This window comes from Dicentrarchus labrax, unplaced genomic scaffold (assembly GCF_905237075.1).
Source record: "Dicentrarchus labrax unplaced genomic scaffold, dlabrax2021, whole genome shotgun sequence".
Taxonomy (NCBI): domain Eukaryota; kingdom Metazoa; phylum Chordata; class Actinopteri; family Moronidae; genus Dicentrarchus; species Dicentrarchus labrax.
This window is the reverse complement of record NW_026136723.1, coordinates 12,905,810-12,924,836: the sequence shown is the minus strand read 5'-3', so window position 1 is coordinate 12,924,836 and position 19,027 is coordinate 12,905,810. Positions and strand designations below refer to the sequence as shown.

The window sequence follows — 19,027 nt, the reverse complement described above, 5'->3', positions numbered from 1 at the left end:
CCATTAAAACTGGAATGCCAGACAGTATAGCAGACCAGGCGTTTTATTGCACTGTCTCTGGTCGAGCCTTTGAAGTTTGTGTCCATCTGCGTCCCCTAACGCGTCACAACAGCGCTCCAGTTGGACTAAAGTCCGACCTACCTTCTAACTACAATAATGTGTCCGTTTCTGTGCAGCCCTTAATGAGAACTAAATGACCTGGTGTGTGTGGCAGAACCATGCCAGGCCCTGATTTGTCATCTGACTCAGCAGCTTTGCACCTAGCACACATTAGATTTCGCTGCGTATTTTCTGTCTTTGCGCGAAATATTTTCTCCAACATACAGAAACTTGAAAACGCAGAGGCCATATTTTACGACTAGAGTCCTTCTCTAAAATCGTTTTGATAAGCTATTTGAGGTCACGTTGCGTTTTAAAATCCAAAATTCTTATATATTTCACAATATTTATTTACAAAATATCTTGTTGTAAATTGGTTATGTGGACATGTGGCGCTAATGAAGGAGCTTTAGGCTGAGCGGCCTTGTCATATCCCAGCTGAACAGAAACACGTCGGTTACATTATTTTGGGCTTCAGCTGTCGAAGCCCTCGATGTCTTTTTTTGTTTTGTGTCCTCTCGCCTCGCAGCGCTTTGCACCCCATAAAAGGTTATAGCGGTAATTGTCTTTTATGGCTGTATACAGCTAACAACATCCTCTGCCAAGACGCAGCTCTGTCCCCAGTCCAGAAACACACACACAGATATTCACCTATAGGTGTGTGCGTTTTAATTGGTGTGTGTGTGTGTGTGTGTGTGTGTGTGTGTGTGTGTGTGTGTGTGTGTGTGTGTGTGTGTGAGAGAGAGAGAGAGAGAGAGAGAGAGAGAGAGAGTGTGTGTGTGTGTGTGTGTGTATGTAAATGAGTGCATGTGTGTGAGAGTGTGCACTCTGCAGATTAAAATGCTTGATATTTATAAAAAAAAATATGTAAAAAAATTGTTAATGTGGACTAGGCTCAAGTATCCAAATATCTTTGGATTTTTCTTAATGTATTTTCGTGTGCGTGTGTTGAAATTTAACCTTTTTGCCAATAAAGACTTTTTGTGAAGCAACAAATTAACATAATATTTATTTTTCTTAAACAAAATTAATTTCAATGTGAGGCCAAAATGAAATAAGAAAGTAACGTGCCTGCATTCGCAGATATAATTTGTTTTATTTAATAAATAAAGTACAAATTACATTTGTGAACCAAAAGTCAGACGGTCGGCAGACCGTGAGGTATTCAATAAGTAGCTACAGTGTTTTATTTAATTTTCTCTCACTAACAAACATTATGTACTTTCAAAATGTTACTCCCTGAAATTCATAGTTCAGCATCTAATGCAAGCAAATCTACTATAATCCGCCATGGAAAAAATAGGTTATTGTAGGTAGTTGAAAGACATAGGTAGTCAATCGTGTCATGTAATATAACTTCTATAACATCTTTTAATTTAGGATTTTAGCATTTTCAAGAGGTTTCTGAGGTTTATGCGCCTACATCAAAATGTTCAAAAATCAGTCTGTTTTTCTACGGTTCCAATGTTAGACTCAAACTCATGGTCATCAGTCATTGTTCTAGCAGTAAGGGAGAAACAACAATAAAATTAATACATTTTACAAACTATACGACAACAAATATAGCTACAAACCAGAACACACACAGCTAGAAACATCCATACACAAACAAGCACAGGGACCAGGCCAACTAATACACAGAACGAGGTATTATTTAAAATAAACATGAGAAAAGAACAAATACAAAAACGAGTGGGCACTGTTAAAATTGTGCAATATAAAGGTAGTCGCATCAAACTGAAGCCCAACATGCTTTTCTTTACAAGACAAATAAGCCTAACAGCTTCTGTTATATAGAACAATAAGACAATGAAGTTTAAAAACAAGGTCCAGCAGAGTTAAGAGCTTTCACACACAAAGCTCGCTAACAGCCTAAATACTGTATATCTACGGTTCAGTCACTCGTCTTTCGGTGCGCCGTCTTTATTAAACTTCTTCATCTTCATCCTGCGGTTCTGGAACCAGATTTTAACCTGTCTCTCGGTGAGGTTTAACAGCCTCGCAACCTCGTACCTACGGTCCCTGGTCAGGTAGGTGTTAAAGAGGAACTCTTTCTCCAGCTCCAGGATCTGGTGCTTGGTGTACGGACAGCGCTTTTTTCTCGTGGCACTCGCGTGGAGCCAGTTGGACACTGGGTTATCTGGAAAGAGCGGGAGGGGAAGGGGCGACACTGGTGTGAGGGGCCCGGTACCGAGTGACCAAATGTGAAAGCAAACATCACTCATAATCTGGCTCAGACCAAAAAAAGAAAAAAAGAGACAAAAACAAACCCCCCCTTATTCTGAAGAGAAAATGGCTGCACATGTACGCACCCAAACACAACTCCCCCTTTTCCTCTCTGTGCTCACGTTCACTTTAAAAGCTGCAAAAGGTTATCTAATATAGCAATGGGAGCTGGGCCATTAACAGTCCCCATAAGGAAATGGCACGTTCAGAATGGCATCTGTTCAGACGCGCACCCCCATCACGCACCCCAATCCTCGCAGCTTTATGCGGTATAAATAGTAGGCTATAAACATAACGGACTCTGCAGCGACTTACTTGGATCAAGGCCCGGTTTCTCTTCAGCTTCCCCGCTCACGTCTCCTGCCTGGCCGGACAGTGTGTCCTTTTCCACCGGTGACGCCGTGGCCACGGTCCCGTTGGCGTAATCAGAGAGCAGCAGCGCCGTGTGGGAGCCGGGCAGCGCGCCGTCAGCTCGCGTCCCCAGACCCTCCGGTTTGATTCCGTAGTGATGGGTCGTCGGTAATCCGGCCATGGGTAGGGAACCGGACATGGGCTCCAGCAGCCACGACTGATAGCGGCCATCTGTATCTGCACCGACCGGGCCTTGGGGATGCCCATAGTGGTGATGATACACAGAGGAGACGGTGCCTGGGAACTGGGCAGGAACGTGGCTCCACGACGGCCCGAATACAGGAGGTTTGGACGGGAAGGTGCAGGTCCCAAGCTCACTGTGGTCGCCTATGGAGGCGGACTGTCTAGCGTGCTGGAGCCCAGGACCGGAGGGGTATCTCGGCACAGAGAGCTCCTCGCTCTCGGGCAGAATGAGGGAATCGACGTAGTAACTAGTCAGTGTTCCGGATGTCGACATGGCAGAGAAATTATGCGTTCACATGTACGCAGTCATACAACAGATACATGCAAAAGTAAAACGCGCACACACACACACCACACACACATACACACGCAGTAAACCCAGCCTCGCAAAATAACAATGTGGAGAAATCAAGTAGCAACTTGGCCCCACAGAGAACTACAGTGGGCTAGTAATGGGGAGTCAGGCTGCCATGCTATTGGGTAGCAGACACACGTGATCATAAAGGCTGAACAATAAAGGATAAATCAATCCCTTTGGTCATTAAATACTCACCCGCTCTCCTATAACAACTTCTAGTTTTAAAGCTAAGAATTATCAAGATATTAGTTAGATCTGTTATCTGTGAGACAGAAAATATGAATGACTGAATAAAATGTGATTTTACTGTGTGTTACCCTACCACTGCTGTTAAAATCACTTCTTGGTTATCCAAAACGATACAATATGTTTTTGGAAACCTTATTTTACGAGGTACTTTATAGGACACGTAAGCACCCTACCATTGCTGCTCACCAAAACACATTTTAACCAGCACTGTATTAAAGAAACTTAGCAGCACACAGCTGAAACATGCAGAAACATCAAATTACAACTAGAAATTACTTTTTTCATTTTTTATTTTGCTCCTTTTCGGCTGTGTCAGACATCTTCCAATGTGTGTATATTTCCCTGTTTTTCAGCTTCAATTTTTAAACATATTTTACAAACCAAACTGACAAATACACCAAAATACATGCGGGTTGTATCTTATATTAGGCTAAAATTGTTATTTTCAGTTTAACATTTAGCCACACAAGATAGTTGCTCATCTAAAAAATATAAAACATATACGCATACTGATTATAAGCATAATGCTTTTTTGGTCTTATTTTTCTACATTAACCACTTTTTGTGATTTAGACATGGACGTTTCACGTCCCTGTATATTGGAGCTATATCCCTACAATCGACATTTCAACATCTGCACAGTTTTAACTACGATGATGCAGTACTATGTAGTACATATTTGAGAGTTGAAAAAGAAATCAATAAACATGAAAATATTACTTTAAATGGAAGGAGTATTTTTATTTTGAAAATTTCAACATTCAATCAGATTAACAAAAAGAGAAAAGAAGCAGGACTATTTTATTCCCAAATTTGCCTTGTTAGTTGCAGTTTCAGACTATTGTTGGTTTGACTATAATTACTGTGTAAAACCACTGGTCTATGTAACAAATAAAATAACAATAACAATTCCTAGATAGCATATGACTTCACGTTATGAAATATAAAGTACTAGGTGTGTTACAAAATGGGCACAAAAATTGAAATTAAAATATAGAATTAGGTCCATTAAAACGAGCAAAGAAAATTAAATAAATGTGGTTAAAGATTTGTTATTAACCTGCTGAACTGAACCACGGTAGCCGAATATTTATTAAATATTTTCCAAATAACATACTGATGGCGGATTGCAGGTTTCTTGCTTAACCTGCCGTTTATTATTTACACCGCCGTTATCACTTGTATGGGCCTCTATATGTTGCTATCATCACCGCCATCAACAAATTAACTCTAATGCCTGCTAGCAGCCAGGGCCTCGGTGTAACGTTACACTTAAATAGAGCTAAAAATATGCGTAATGTGGTGTTTGTGGTTTCCTCCTTTTAAAAAATAAATGGTGCGAGCAGTGGAGAACACCGAGACACGAAAGCACACTTTAAATATTGAATTTGAAATATATGTAGTGAAGATTGAGATTATACAATTAAACAAAGAAATTAAATTAATTAATTAATAAACATTCAGAAAATAGCCCGCTAGAGGTGTGAAGATTAAAGTAATTTAATTAATGATAACTTTGTATTTGTTGAAGCTTCAATTTAATACAATACCATTTTGTAAATATATTGCTGTAACACAATAGTATTCACCGTATACTGAGAATTTGCGTATATAACAGAAATACACCAGAGACTTAAACTCAAGGTGATTTTTACTAAACGTGGTGGCTGTGTGCGTATCATCGTCCATAATATCCAACATCTAAGCCCACATTGCAGAGAACGTCCACAAAGCAGCAACCTTGAGTTCTCGCACATTACGCCGTGTTTTATTTATTACCAGCAAATAAACGGAAAGCTTGGCCAACACCCCACAAGGCCACAGGCAATTCAACACGCAGGAATTCTTTCCACTCTGCTGTTACTCTTGCACTTAGAAGAGGAGCACAGGAAAAAAGGCACAAGCTGTCCATAATGTGCATTGTAGTTCCAAGCTATCACCTCACTGGTACTTGCACATTATTTGGCCAACAGACATCAAACAAGCATGGGAGGGGGAAATGGAGTGGCTGTGCGCCTATTTGTGCACTAAAAGTTAGAATAGACAAACACCTCCAGAGCAGGAAAAGACGCCACTATGCCAATGGCTCTCAGGCTGTAAACCTAAATCAGGGTGTTTTTTCACCCAGTTTACCGCAGGGGCTATTCACTTCTTTTGCCTCTGCAGATAACAGCCTGTCTGGCGGATCTAAATATCGCCATAAAGCCCTTCCCCTCCTTTTGTCTGAGCCACTATTGCGCAGCGGAAGCATCCGGTCTCATTGCCCACGGAGGTCGCTGTTGCCCCATTCACCTTCCCCTTCCCCTCCACTGCAGTGGTCGTAACCGAGGCCTTGTCTGGCGTGTCTGCGTCACTACTACTCACGGAAAACACTCGCAGCTTTACCCTTAATCCCAAGTCCACGACGCATATACTGCAGCTCAGCTTTGATTGTGTTTAAATTCAGCACACATGCTCGCTCGGGCTTATTTTAACGCCGAAAAAACAAGCGGAGAAGCCTAAAGAAAACATTACAGGAGACAGGTTAGGAATATACACAACAGCCAGTCACCCCCTTCCCCGATATATGAACCAGGGAGGTTTACAACATGCTTCCAAAACACCACTCCACCAATTTCATCAAATCCCACCATCTTTATGTCACTGATTTGCTTTCCTTTTGGTGTCGATGTGTGTAACTGGGGCAATTAAGACAGTTTCATGTTGCAGAGTTAGAAATGGACCCCAACAACATGAAACTACCTAAACCACACGACAGTCGATCCGGGCCTCGAGTGAAACACAATCAGCCAATTCATAATGCACCCTGGTCGCCGGTCCAGTCATCAAGTGTCCAACAAATCGTCTGTATTGAGAAAGTACAACTGTATTGTACAAACTATAGTGAAGCCCCTGCAACAAGGCGCAAAATGGACAAATGCACATTGATAAATGGACTTACCGGATCCTGGAAATGTTAATCCCAGTATTCCCAGTATAAAGCAGAAGGTAACGTTTTATCCACAGTGTATCTGTACAGTTAAGATTTGTAGCTGAGTGCCGGGCCTCCTCTCCGTCTGAAAGGCTCTCCCACGACTGAAGCTGCTCTTAGAGGAGAGGGAGAAACCTCATATACCAGCCAGTCATAAAACTCTACAATAGCCGGCTGGGCATGCAGCTAGACGGCTTATAGCCTAATATCTTAATTATTTCCGACCGCCATTACAATAGCCTCTAGAAACATTTCTTAGGTGGTTCACAAAAAACTAGTGAACCTGCAGAAGGGCAACCCATATTATTTTGGATTTTGAATTTCAAACAATGCCTTTTTTTCTGCGTCTGTATAATACACACTGATTAAAAAATATATGTATGTGTAAACCCACAGTACAAAAATACAAGCAGCTACTCCACAATGCGAGCTGATAATTTATTAAGCATTACACAAAAACACAATGTCATATGTACACAGAAATATACAATAAAAACATTCCTCCTTCACTTTGCGCACCGTTTTCGCGTAAACGTCCTCAATGTGAATAAAGATTCAATTTATACATTTAGCTCATACATAGAAGAGGCCTATATCATGGTAGACTACATCTAATGGTCATAGGTGAATTATTCTTCCCCTGGTGATATATGGGCATTATATTCCACGGTGGGTTAAAATTGCTAAAAGAAAATCTTTAAACCATGCAGTTCCAATTAAAATAAAGTAAATTCATATTTGTTTGAATAAATTTGTAAAAAAAAGATTATTTGCTAGTGGTGGGGGGGATAATTGGACAATTGAAGCCACCTTCCAGGACACAATGTGTTTTTTGAAACTGTGTTAATTTAACTCCACTGACACTATCCAACCATACGACAGAAGTGACAGAAACAGGTCGACAATACAGAAACACGACATCAGAAAACAATCAAATAGAGCCAATAACATTCTATTTTTTTCCTTTTATTTTCTCAGTAGCTCACAGAGGACGATGCATTGACTTTAAAGCTTAGTCTGGAAATAAAAGAAAGTTATACCCCACAGTGAAATAAGTCATTATGTGGACAAAGTGGTGAGGAAGATAGGGCGTCTTTGATTTCGCCAAAATTTCTTCTATTTCAATGTGATCACCTCGTTCATCATGAAAATCCGTAGTTGGAGGTGAGCTCCCGGATCCTGTTTTCCCGCGTCATTTTCTTCAGTTTCATCCTGCGGTTCTGGAACCAGATTTTAACCTGTCTGTCCGTCAGGTGGACGCTTTTACTGATCTCTAGGCGGCGCTCTCGGGTCAGGTACATGTTGAAGAGGAACTCCTTCTCCAGCTCCAGTGTCTGATGTTTGGTGTATGGACAGCGTTTCTTGCGACCGCTTTTTGCTGTCAGCCAGTTGGCCGTGTTTTCACTTTTTGTGTCTCCTAAAGAAAATGGCAGATACATGGTTTTACGCACAGCAACATGAGGGTGTGTGTTTGTTTACGCGTGTGTGTGTGTGTGTGTGTGTGTGTGTGTGTGTGTGTGTGTGTGTGTGTGTGTGTGTGTGTGTGTGTGTGTGTGTGTGTGTGTGTGTGTGTGTGTGTGTGTGTGTGTGTGTGTGTGTGTGTGTGTGTGTGTCTGTGTGTGTGTGTGTGTGTGTGTGTGTGAGAGAGAGAGAGAGAGAGAGAGAGAGAGAGAGGGTGAGTGTGTGTGTGTGTGTGTGTGTGTGTGGAGAGAGAGAGAGAGAGAGAGAGAGAGAGAGAGAGAGAGAGAGAGAGAGAGAGAGAGAAACAGAGAGACACTATCTAGTTGTATCTAGTATGTTTGTGGTTGTGTTATACACACATTACAGTAACGTGTCTGTGTGTGTGTGTGTGTGTGTGTGTGTGTGTGTGTGTGTGTGTGTGTGTGTGTGTGTGTGTGTGTGTGTTATGCGTAAAGTATGGCTTCTTTGTGACAGTCACCAGAGTTAGTAATAGTTAGAAAACATGACATATGCATAAACACGAATGCCGGTAACATTGTACACAAACAGTTTAGGGAAACGGAAACAGTTTTTGTGTGAATGAATATGAAGACATTATGGCACAGAAAAAATATAAAGGCCAAAACATGGCCTATGTACTAGTACATTTTACGCAGCGCATAAAGTAAATACTGACTGAGGCCATAGGTGTTCAAAATGTATATTGTATGTTTAAATATAGAATATAAATATAACTTATATAATTTAATATATTAGCGTAAAACTGGTGAATTAAACCAAATCTAGCTTTGCCATAATCCCTGACTGATTTTTACATTTTACGGGCGAATTCATGCACATGAACATCACTTTAATGCATATATACAACAAAAAACTAGCATCATTAGACTTAGAGACAACATGTTAATGTAAGAATTCCGTGCCCGTGCCTTGACTTGTTACTGCAGTCTAACCAGCTAAATGAAACTTGGCAGGTGTCATTAACAAAAAAAAAAAAGAACTCACTCTACCTGCGCTGCATGCAAACAAAACAGGAGTGCAGGACCACACCTATGAGGAACGGTGAATACCTTTAGTGGCTTTTGCTGGTCTCTCTTTGTCATGTTCTTCCGTCTCGTCGGCTGAAGAGACTTCTGCATCCGAGGACTCGCGTGCCTCCTCGGTCCCCGGAGCAGCGTGAGGCTGCAGGTCTGCGTTTCCCGAAGTCACGGGCTCCTCGGTGTTCCTCCCTTCCTGCGCCGTGGCTGGAGTAGAAGTCGAGGTTGGTGGCGTGTGGAAGCGAGCAGGAGCAGTGGGGTGTAGGCCAAAATGAGAATGGGAAGGGTTCGGCTGGGGGCCGTTGGTGTTGTAAAGTTTATGAGAATGTGCGTGCGTCTGAGACAAGCGGAAGTAGCCCGGCACAGGCACTGAGCCCCCGCCGCCGCCGCCATCGGTAACTGTACAAGAACTCGAGCCCAGGCCGGTTGTCGTTAACCTCGAATATGTAAGATCTTCGGCGGTGGAGGCTTTAGGGCACTTCGGCTGCTCATACAGGCAGTAAGTGCTCTCTTCCTTAATGTTCTGCGGGAACGAACAGGGCGCGACCTGGGGACCCACTGGGTGCTCTTGGTCCATTCGACATGACCTCTGCGCGTCCATCCACATCTCCATGCTGGACATGTACGCGCCTGAGGCGGACACCATGTTCTGGGGACCCACTTCGTTCCGCTTACCCATACCTGGGAAGTATCCATAGTTGTGTAGTCCGTAAGGCACTTCTGTAGCGGTGCTATGGGGCACGCACACCGCGCTCCCAGTGTAGTGACCTCCGCCGCTCTCGGTGCGACCACTGATCAGAGAATCCACTAAAAACGCATTTCCTGACGGGGTGTCCGAACATGACATTATTGTGGTGTATTTTGGCGAGGGGAGAAGATAGCCCTTTCTGGCTGACATTTCTTGTGCAAAACATGCTGGATATGATTAGAGGCACCCCCCTCTCCACCGTGCGGACTGTAAAACCAATGGAAATGCTGGAAGATGGGCAGTCCCTCCCACTCCGCGGCTACGTCGCAGCCGGAGCGATATCTATCATGGAGCTGAGGCAGAGAAAGGAGACAGCACAGTAATCAGCGTGTTCCCTCACCTCGCCTTAATGCACCACCATTACCCCCGCAGAAGGGGCGAGGTCCAACGATGCAAAGTTTCAAAAATACATATTTAATAAAAAAAAAGCAAATTCCCATTCATGGATTCCTTAAGTACGCTTTGAAATCACTTTCCAACTGTACAAACCACCAAATGATGCCTGAAGCACTGATTCCCCCCTCCCCTAAATGCAAATCAAATTTTACCACAAAGCTCAACAGTGGGTGCAACACAGACAGAAGAATCAGATTTATAAAATCAAAAACGGATACGGCTTAAGTGAGAGTCGTGGAGGCGAAAAAAAATCCCTTTCGTTACAAACACTAAAAATGCTACTAAATGAATGAGATATGGCCCTAAAGTGGAAAATCAAGTTTAAAAGTACATAGCTGCCGAAACCCACCAAAAAGAGATACGATAACAAAACCATGGGGCTTGGTGGTAATAAAATGTTTTTAACTATAGGGAGAATTCGCCTTTGGCGAAATGACTTGGCAAGAATCCGTTTTATATGGTGCATCCTTTTAGCCTCAAGACAGTCTGAACTCTTCCGCACTAAAAGCAAAGGTGTTAAGACTAATGTTGCCTAGAGAAAGAGTGAGAAATATCAAACATACAACTGTGTACTTTTTTCTTTTCTTTCTTTCTTTCTTTCTTTCTTTTTTTATTTTCGTTTATTTATTTTTCCGCAGGGAACCTCTTTGAAGTAGTTAAGTTATCAAGTTTACCTCTATGAACTGTCCTGCTGCACTCCTAAGATTACTGTTTTACATCAAACACAATCTTGTTTAACCTATGGCTTTGGACTAATATTGAATTATGTAAAATTCATTAAGAATAGCAAAGCTATGACCGTGTGTAAAACAGCGGCGACCCAAGTCCCTGTCACCAGTAATTAAAACCAATAAAAGTTACAGTATAAAAGCGTTTCTACAACAAATAAATGGCTCAGTATTTGACGAATTACTGCACCCTTTAGTTAATAAATTCTAAGATATGTTAGGGATACAGTAATTTCCTTTATTAGAGTCTACTAAGCACTGGTATTCTCTCAGTGATATATACAACTTATGTGCATATCATTTCACATTTCAAATGAAAACATGAAACTATTTTTCATTGGACTATTTGAAATTAGAATTTATATTAATAATGTTGTATTACTGTTTTTTTTTCCACTAATTTAGGACGTGGAAATGAGTTCATCTGCACCGGACTAGTACGCACAACACACAAAAAAGGCTCAACCTGCATGTGCTTTCGTTCAAAGCCTGGAACCACAAAAATATATTTTTGTACCGCCATATTTATCTGTTTTTCTTATAAACACCAAATAATACAAAAATAAAAAACTGTGCTCATCATAAAAAAATAAATTCTAATTTGTTAAACTGCCAAGGTATTGATCACGGTGTCGTGAGAGAACAGGCACAATGTGCTACAGGAGAGCAGACGTAAAGGTTGCACATACAAGTCATCCTGTCGGTCCAATTTGGGGCAATAAGGGCCACAATAAAACTCTCCTTCCATCTCGTAGTGTCCTTGGCCATGTGCACTCTATTGCTCTCCCCAGGTTGAAGTTAATCTCGGCCAGCTTTGCCATTACCAGGCCCAGGTGGCCGCTAGCCCCCCGGGTTGGTTTGCAGCCTGTTGTACTACAATGAGGAAATTTGGGAGAAATTCATAAATTGAGCCCATTTAGGTTTTCAAGCGCTCCTGTCATTGACAGCTCATTTATGTACACTGGCTTAGATTTTTAGCGCGTCGACGGTGGACATTTGTCACTCCCTCCTACTCAAAACGAACATATTTTAGAGGACTTAAATGACTGGAAGTTGGCTGAAGGTTATTTATGTGTATATGAATATAGTGCAATAGTCTATTTTAAAAGCAAAGTGATATATTAGGGAAATACAGGAAGTAAAGAGCATTTTCTGCAGTGCGGGACAGTTACAGGGGCCGTGCGTCGAGCACTTACGGCTGTATACCACATTCCCCCAAAAAACATAAAATAATTCACTACAATATTAACCTACCACTTACAGACAAACTAACAGCATTAGGTCCAAAGCTTGTGTACTCGTCCCCACAGCGGCCTGTTCCTGATGGGACATATGAGCCAGTAAGGAAACTAAATACATCAATTAATTATGTGTGCACGGTATTAAATTGTTTTGGCCTACACACTTCACGGTGTTGTACTGGCACGGGTGCCTATCGATATCTTCGTGTTACAGTTATTAATTGTAGCTATTAAATCTTCATTTTCACAGCTGCCCGGCTATTATATCCTCAAAACAGTTTACTCTGACCACTGGCTTTGATCCGGCCCATATAATCGTGGCCGAAGAGGCCGTTTGAGTCGTATCATGTTCGTCCCGAGTGCAGTTATGAACAATAATGCGGCGTTTTATTACATCCAGCGGAAGCATTTATTTTTCACGAGAGACAAAGGAGAAGGAGACTCGGTCCGCACGCATTAAGGTCCAGAATAGCCACTCGCCACTTGGACTGACACTGATAGCCTGATGGTGCAGATCTAGTGTCTATGACAGGAAGGAAGGGGAGACGCGAGTGCTGCCCTATCACAATCAAATCTACTTTTTTTATAATCAGAGCTTTTGTGCACTTGGCACGTACAGAGAATGGTGTGGTTTGGAAGGACGTCACATTTCGTTAGTGGACTTCTTTGAAGAGAAAGAAGAGGAAGAATGAGCATACAAGGCAGCTGCTGTGGTTTAAGATGAGCCGCATTAGCATGAGAAAAACCTGAAAAATGAAATCATTTGCTTTGCGTCCAGCACCAACTGCTTAGTGATGCATTGTTAAGATAATACTAACTGTATCCATTTTTTAAAAAAATGATTAAGGCAGACTTTCTCCAAATCCAAAACATTTGTGGTTAGACTGGACGGGGTTGCAGATCTCTCCAGGTACAAGTCGGCCGTGCTATACTTCAACCATTAAAAACCTCAAGCTCAGCAAAATGAATAGCACATGCAGCATGAAGGCTTGGCACAGATGTGTTGCCTTATTAGGGCCCCCAGGAAGACTTTCTCTACCGCACGGCCCAGTGAGCACCAGAGAGAAAATGTGGAAACTAAACTCAAAGCGACTCCTATCTCAGAACAAGCAGGCCTCGCATGCAAGAGAAGAATCTAAGGGCTGGGCAATACAGAAGGTTTATTCTTGCAAACTATTCAAGCTCCAGGCTGTGTTGACAACTACTTTTACCTGCGTGCATTCGAGGTGGGCTTGGAGACGAAAAGATCCACGGCCATGACATTGGTCCCAATAGCGCCGCCCGGTGGCAGAGGAGAGTCTAATCCTGAGTGCAGCCGGTCGCCACTAAACTGAATCGAGGTGGATAAACCACACGAGGGGGAAAAGCCTCTCAAATGAAGTCGATACAGCGAGCAAGCAGAGGCTTTTCCTATCCGTCCTCTCCCTGTCGTTGCTCTCGCCTCCTTGGTAACACAGTTAATAACCTTGGGTCTCAGACGGTTTATTGCACTGCACTCCAATTGTACAAATGCCCCAGACTCTCAGACAGCTTTTATGGCCGCGTTGCTGCGGCAACAGGGAGGATGTCCCGTAATTAGGGACGGAATTCCAGCGCGCAGTAAAGGATGCGCAAGGCAAGGCCGGACTATGGCAGAGAGAGGCAACCATAAACTTCAGCCTCTCTCCCCGCGTTTATGGCCCTTTTGACTGTCATATATGAACGCCAATGCGCTGCGGCTAGCTCCCATAAACACAGTGATAACAACAGCAAATATGGCGACCCTCGCCAAAGGAGACTGCTGTTGGAACAGTGTTTCCAAAGCCAATCTGCGAAATGACATCTTGCACACACAGACTACAGAGAGAGAGAGAGAGAGAGAGAGAGAGAGAGAGAGAGAGAGAGAGAGAGAGAGAGAGAGATAGTGAGATAGTGAGAAAACGAGTTCAAAACAAAGTGTGCGTGCTGAAATGCTGAATGTTTGGCAACAATAAATGTTATGGATATAGATAAAGGTGGACCTATAAGCGATCCACATTGGTTCAATAACAATGATTTTCTCAGATGGAATGCAAGAGTTGTAAAATATCTGGAATGGCTAAAAATTCTGAGATACGTGGTTTAAAATAATTGCAAAACACAACAGCAAAACACAATCAGAGAGCACTTTTTAGTTTATATTTTTCTATACTTGATCTTTTAAAACCCATAAATAAAGATTTAAAATGATATGTTACCATTTAACAAGATTGGGCAGCTTTATTGTTTAATGTGTTACTATATTAACTTTTTTCTTTTTTTTAAAAAAATACTAAACATAAAAACATGTTTAACTTGAAGTAGTTAGTGACTACGCCTCTATTAGGTTGGGCGGCTCATTATTTGCATGTGAGACCACAGATCCGTTGCACTTGGGTGTTGTTTAATTGTTTGTTGTATACCAAGGCACATAATTGTGATACTTCAACCGCAAGCGTGAGTTAAATGTGTGGATAAAAATGTCCATATGCGTGTTTAAGTGTTACAAATCTACATTTTTAAAATGAAAGCCTTGTGTAAAAACAGAACAATGACCACGCAGAGTTTCTCTTTCAATAATCTTTTCATTTGTTTTTTATTTGGAAATATAGTATAATACACAATAGTTTGGGCATACCAAGCAATTGATTCAATGCGATGACCCTGACCAGCCTTGCCCTGACAGCAAACTTGGAAATGTAGCTTTTTTTTTTTTTTTTAAATCTTCTTTAGACTGCAAGTACCAAAGGATCACGAGTCATGAGAAAAATATTCTGTTATGCGTATCAATATGAGACCGAAGAGGCCTGCTGCATATATACCTGTGTGAATGTGTTGGGCGTGTACCTCAGTGCAACTCCACACGGATCCAGTAGACAAGCTTATCTCTCTGGTTTGGCCTGCATTATCAATACTCGACTGATAGTCTCCAAAATCAAAAAGGACAGCATGGACTTGGGAATTGAAAGATACGCAAAATATAAATACTCATAGCCCTCATTCTTCAGGCTATACAGGAAAGACGATAAAAGCTCGTTTTGAGGTCAGCCCAGACTGAACACGGAATCCCAACAGCCTGCCTGTAATAATGGACTTGGTTATCCGTGGCATTAAAAGGAGAGAGTAAACGAGTGGCTACAAAATAAATAAGCACACAAAAACAGAAACACATTACATTCTCATCCGTTCAGACTCATTATTTGGTCACACCAATATAGATTCAGTAATTAAAGTCACATATTTGCCGTCATCCGATATTCACCACTTTTCTGATTTTAAAAACAGAAAAAAGTAAAATAAATCTTTTGATTACAAAATACACTGAGTCAGTCAATTAGTGACTGCTAATTTTTTTTTGCCCGCCTGAAAGGGAAATAAACAAGGCGCCTGTGAGTCACAATAATATTAACATGGGCCTTCGCGAACACACAGCCTTGGCGAGGACAAAAAAATCCGTTTCTACATTTTCCCAAAACAGAGTCTGAAGAGCGAAATCAAAGTCCACGGGCAGCCTTAATTCGTGTTCACTCTTTAGGTTATTCAGATCACAGGATACTGTTGTCCTCGACCTTGAAATTAACCATTGAGCAGTGTTGTTGCTGCTGTCGCGGCGGCCATTGTGGTACACAATGTACACTGGGAGAGTCACAGCCGGAGAGAGTCAGTCTGTCTGTAAACGCAGTCAGTCCCCACAAGCAGAGGACTTTGGAAGCTGTGACGCTTGCTGTTGTGACCCCTAAAGCAGAGGGTTAGATGTATAATATTGTAATCTATCTCTGTTCAGTTTCTTCTCTTTCATGCGACGGTTCTGAAACCAAATCTTCACTTGTCGGTCGGTGAGGTTGAGCATCCGAGACAGTTGCATGCGCTTCTCCTTGTTAATGTACACACTGAAAAAGAATTCTCTTTCAAGTTCTCTGATCTGATATTTGGAATAAGGACACCTTTTCTTGCGGGTCCTCTGTCCATCTGGAATGCACAAAAAGAGAGAGAAAAAAGACACCTGGTCAGAAAAATATAAACATTTCAAATTAGCCATGACTATGTTACAAAAAAAAAAAAAGATTTATACGCCTTGGATGTTGCCCAGATTACGCATGAGCGGATTTCCTCAACATAAAGCATTAATAACATATTTCCCATTACAACATTTCAAGTGTCATATATAGTGAGATTATATTACACTGGAAAGATGACCAAAACCATTGGTTCGCTAGACAATACACTTGGGCTTTGACCTTTTCTAGCAAATGAAAACAACAAGCTCAAGCTTCAAATGTAAGCAGCTACATGAACAGGAGGCCGTGCTGTTATTAGACAGTTTATATGAAAATATTGTGTTTTATAGAACACATAAAGGGGAAAATGTACAAATGGGAGCACAAGACTCCATGATAGCTTTAACACAAGAGCTCATGTGTGCTAAAACCTTAAACCAGAGGCACCACCCTCATTACATGCAAGCGCTCTTTTAACGTTAAGAAACCGTGAAACAAGCACGTTTATAATACAGGGAATAGACGCAGGGTCTGTGTAGGAATTTACATTCATAACTGGGTGTTTTTTGGAAACGTCAAGGAGTGCTACAGAAAAATCACCGGCCTGATGTCTTTCACGGCCAATTTCAATTCCAAACACGTGATCCTGCAGTTTATAACAAAGTTTTGTTGGGGGTGGGGGGGTCTACAGGCCCTCTATAAACCTTATATGCTTATAAAACAGCATATAAAATTTTTAACAGCAGTGCGCAAGATTGCAAACTTTCTCTCATAACCAAGGCGCTGACTTTAATACGTACTGCTGCTGCTGGATTTCTCTTCATTGTTGCCGGAAGATAACTCCGGGCTGCTCGTCTCATCCCGCGGCTCCTTCGCCTCGGTATCCCTGCACGATGGCGCGTCCTCCGGCGCAGAGCTGGGCTGCTTGGTCGGGGTTTTGTCCCCTGAGTAGCCATTTGTGGAGGAGTTCTCCGACGCGTTCCCGTAGGCCGTCTCGTAAAACTGGTCGAAGGCTTGTGGCAGCACGCCATTCCTGCCCACGTTCCCGTAGAAATTGGTGGCGGCAGAGCCGGCGCTTGTGTGGTGGTGGTGGTGGTGGTGGTGGTAGGCGGCGGCGGCTGCTGCTGGGCTGTTTTTACCGAACATGTCCCCCACGACGGCCGTTTGCGCAGACAGACAGTCCCGGTGCACCATGTCTTCCGCGCTGGGGTAGCACTGGGGCAAGTTCCCCCGGTGCGGCCATTTACCGGACGCGTCAATGGCTGCATAGTCCCTGAACGTCACCTCCCTGACGGGTTGGACCTGCGGCAGGTTAGAGGAGTAGGAGTATGTCATGGGGCGGGTGGACGGGGTTTGGGATAAAAACGAGGGAAGACCGGAGAAATCAGCCCCCGCCGAGACGTAATAAGTGCAACTGGGCAAATACATGTTCGATCCGACGGGGACCCTTTCGTCAAAATCCATCATCGTAGTTCACCCTCTACTATAACTCTATGTTGGGGTTTGATTCCTCTATAACCGCCCTGAACATGGCTCTGAAGCGCCGTGCCTCCTGCCTCTTTGAAGCAGGTTCGCTAAGCAGAAATTTGGAGACGTAAGCTGACGTGGAGAGCCATCTCCATCCACTCCACAGAGGAGGAGGTCACGTGACCACGCGGCAGAAATTGACAGATTTTCAGGCTGTGTGTATGTGTATGTGTGTTTGTGGTTGTGTGTGTGTGTGTGTGTGTGTGTGTGTGTGTGTGTGTGTGTGTGTGTGTGTGTGTGTGTGTGTGTGTGTGTGTGTGTGTGTGTGTGTGTGTGTGTAGGAAAGAGAGTGTGTATAGGAGTGTAAGAGAAATGACTGCTATGTGTCCTGAGGCTTGACATTGGGTTAATCGCAATGTCGGCTTAAAAATGAATTCCTTAACATGCAAGGAAGTCCAGAGGAAGAGAAAACTATAATTTGATGCTGGATTTTTTTAAGAGAGAAGAGGGATTTCAATCGAAGCTTTAACCAAAATATCAATATCAATTTCCCAGATGTTCTGTGCTTTTTCCACCCTCAATCTGCCCTGCAAAAATATTTTAAGCTTTTCTAGTTTTCCTTTTTTTTGTTATATATGCAATGCGTGAGAAACATAAAATGATTCTGGAAGCTAACTTGTCCGAGCCCCAGCTGACAATAACATTAACTAAACCAGAATAACTGTGCATAGATAACATGCCTGAATTGGAGGAAGGAGACAACCAGCTTATCTCTAAAGTCTGCTTTAAGAAATGTCTTAGTCATCATCATTTGGTGGTTTTACAACGTAGCATTTGGCCCAGTGGGCATTTGGTTATCAGGGTCATGTTCAAAGTAGCGGCTAATGTTTCAACAGGCTACAGCCTTGTGTTAGTAACAACATGATAAAGACCAAACTGAAATTTAGTCGAAATAAATACAGGACAGGGTCTTTAAAATGTATAGTGAACAGAATGCGAATATAAGGCGAACCCAGGAAAACGACATTTTGTTGGTCTGTGAAACCTTACACCAATAAACAAGTATTTTAAAATGTAACGTTTAGATTAGTAAATTCATTTGTGATATTTTGCATTTAATTGTGAGTAATAACAGAAGAAACTGACAAACTTTTCAGAAAAGGCCGAGTCTCAGTGAGGAAAACGCACAATAATTGTAGTCTGTCGCCTAGAAACATATTTTAAAAAGTCTGCTTCAATAGTCAAATGTTACAACCTCTTTAAAAAGATAGACTTATTCTATTTTTGAATGATCTTTGTCTTAGGGCTCTGTTTTGCCTCATACTAACATTTAATGGATCCACTAACAGCTCCAAAAATCGCAACATTCAAGCCCGGTCCACTTTTACGCATGGCTATTTCCTCATGTTTTGGTGCAAATATTTACCTCAAATGTGCGCCGTTCAGCACGAACACAG

General features: G+C 42.3%; 3 protein-coding genes across 3 annotated transcripts; all 3 read right to left on the bottom strand.

The window, feature by feature from the left end:
• Positions 1-1,162: 1,162 nt before the first annotated feature.
• On the bottom strand, positions 1,163-6,216 carry hoxa9a (homeobox A9a). The gene is made up of 2 exons (XM_051389554.1): positions 2,641-6,216; positions 1,163-2,239 (listed from the first exon to the last, which is right to left on the bottom strand). The coding sequence occupies exons 1-2, from the start codon at positions 3,191-3,193 to the stop codon at positions 1,998-2,000; spliced, it is 795 nt and encodes a 264-aa protein (XP_051245514.1). The 5' UTR covers positions 3,194-6,216; the 3' UTR covers positions 1,163-1,997.
• Positions 6,217-6,921: 705 nt separating this feature from the next.
• Positions 6,922-13,569, bottom strand: LOC127357378 (homeobox protein Hox-A10). Its single transcript, XM_051389548.1, has 3 exons — positions 13,320-13,569; positions 9,029-10,036; positions 6,922-7,914 (listed from the first exon to the last, which is right to left on the bottom strand). The coding sequence occupies exons 2-3, from the start codon at positions 9,891-9,893 to the stop codon at positions 7,640-7,642; spliced, it is 1,140 nt and encodes a 379-aa protein (XP_051245508.1). The 5' UTR covers positions 9,894-10,036; positions 13,320-13,569; the 3' UTR covers positions 6,922-7,639.
• A 1,113-nt stretch (positions 13,570-14,682) lies between these two features.
• Positions 14,683-19,008, bottom strand: hoxa11a (homeobox A11a). Its single transcript, XM_051389552.1, has 2 exons — positions 16,904-19,008; positions 14,683-16,074 (listed from the first exon to the last, which is right to left on the bottom strand). Exons 1-2 carry the CDS (start codon positions 17,568-17,570, stop codon positions 15,842-15,844), a joined length of 900 nt encoding a protein of 299 aa, XP_051245512.1. The 5' UTR covers positions 17,571-19,008; the 3' UTR covers positions 14,683-15,841.
• Between the last annotated feature and the right edge of the window lie 19 nt (positions 19,009-19,027).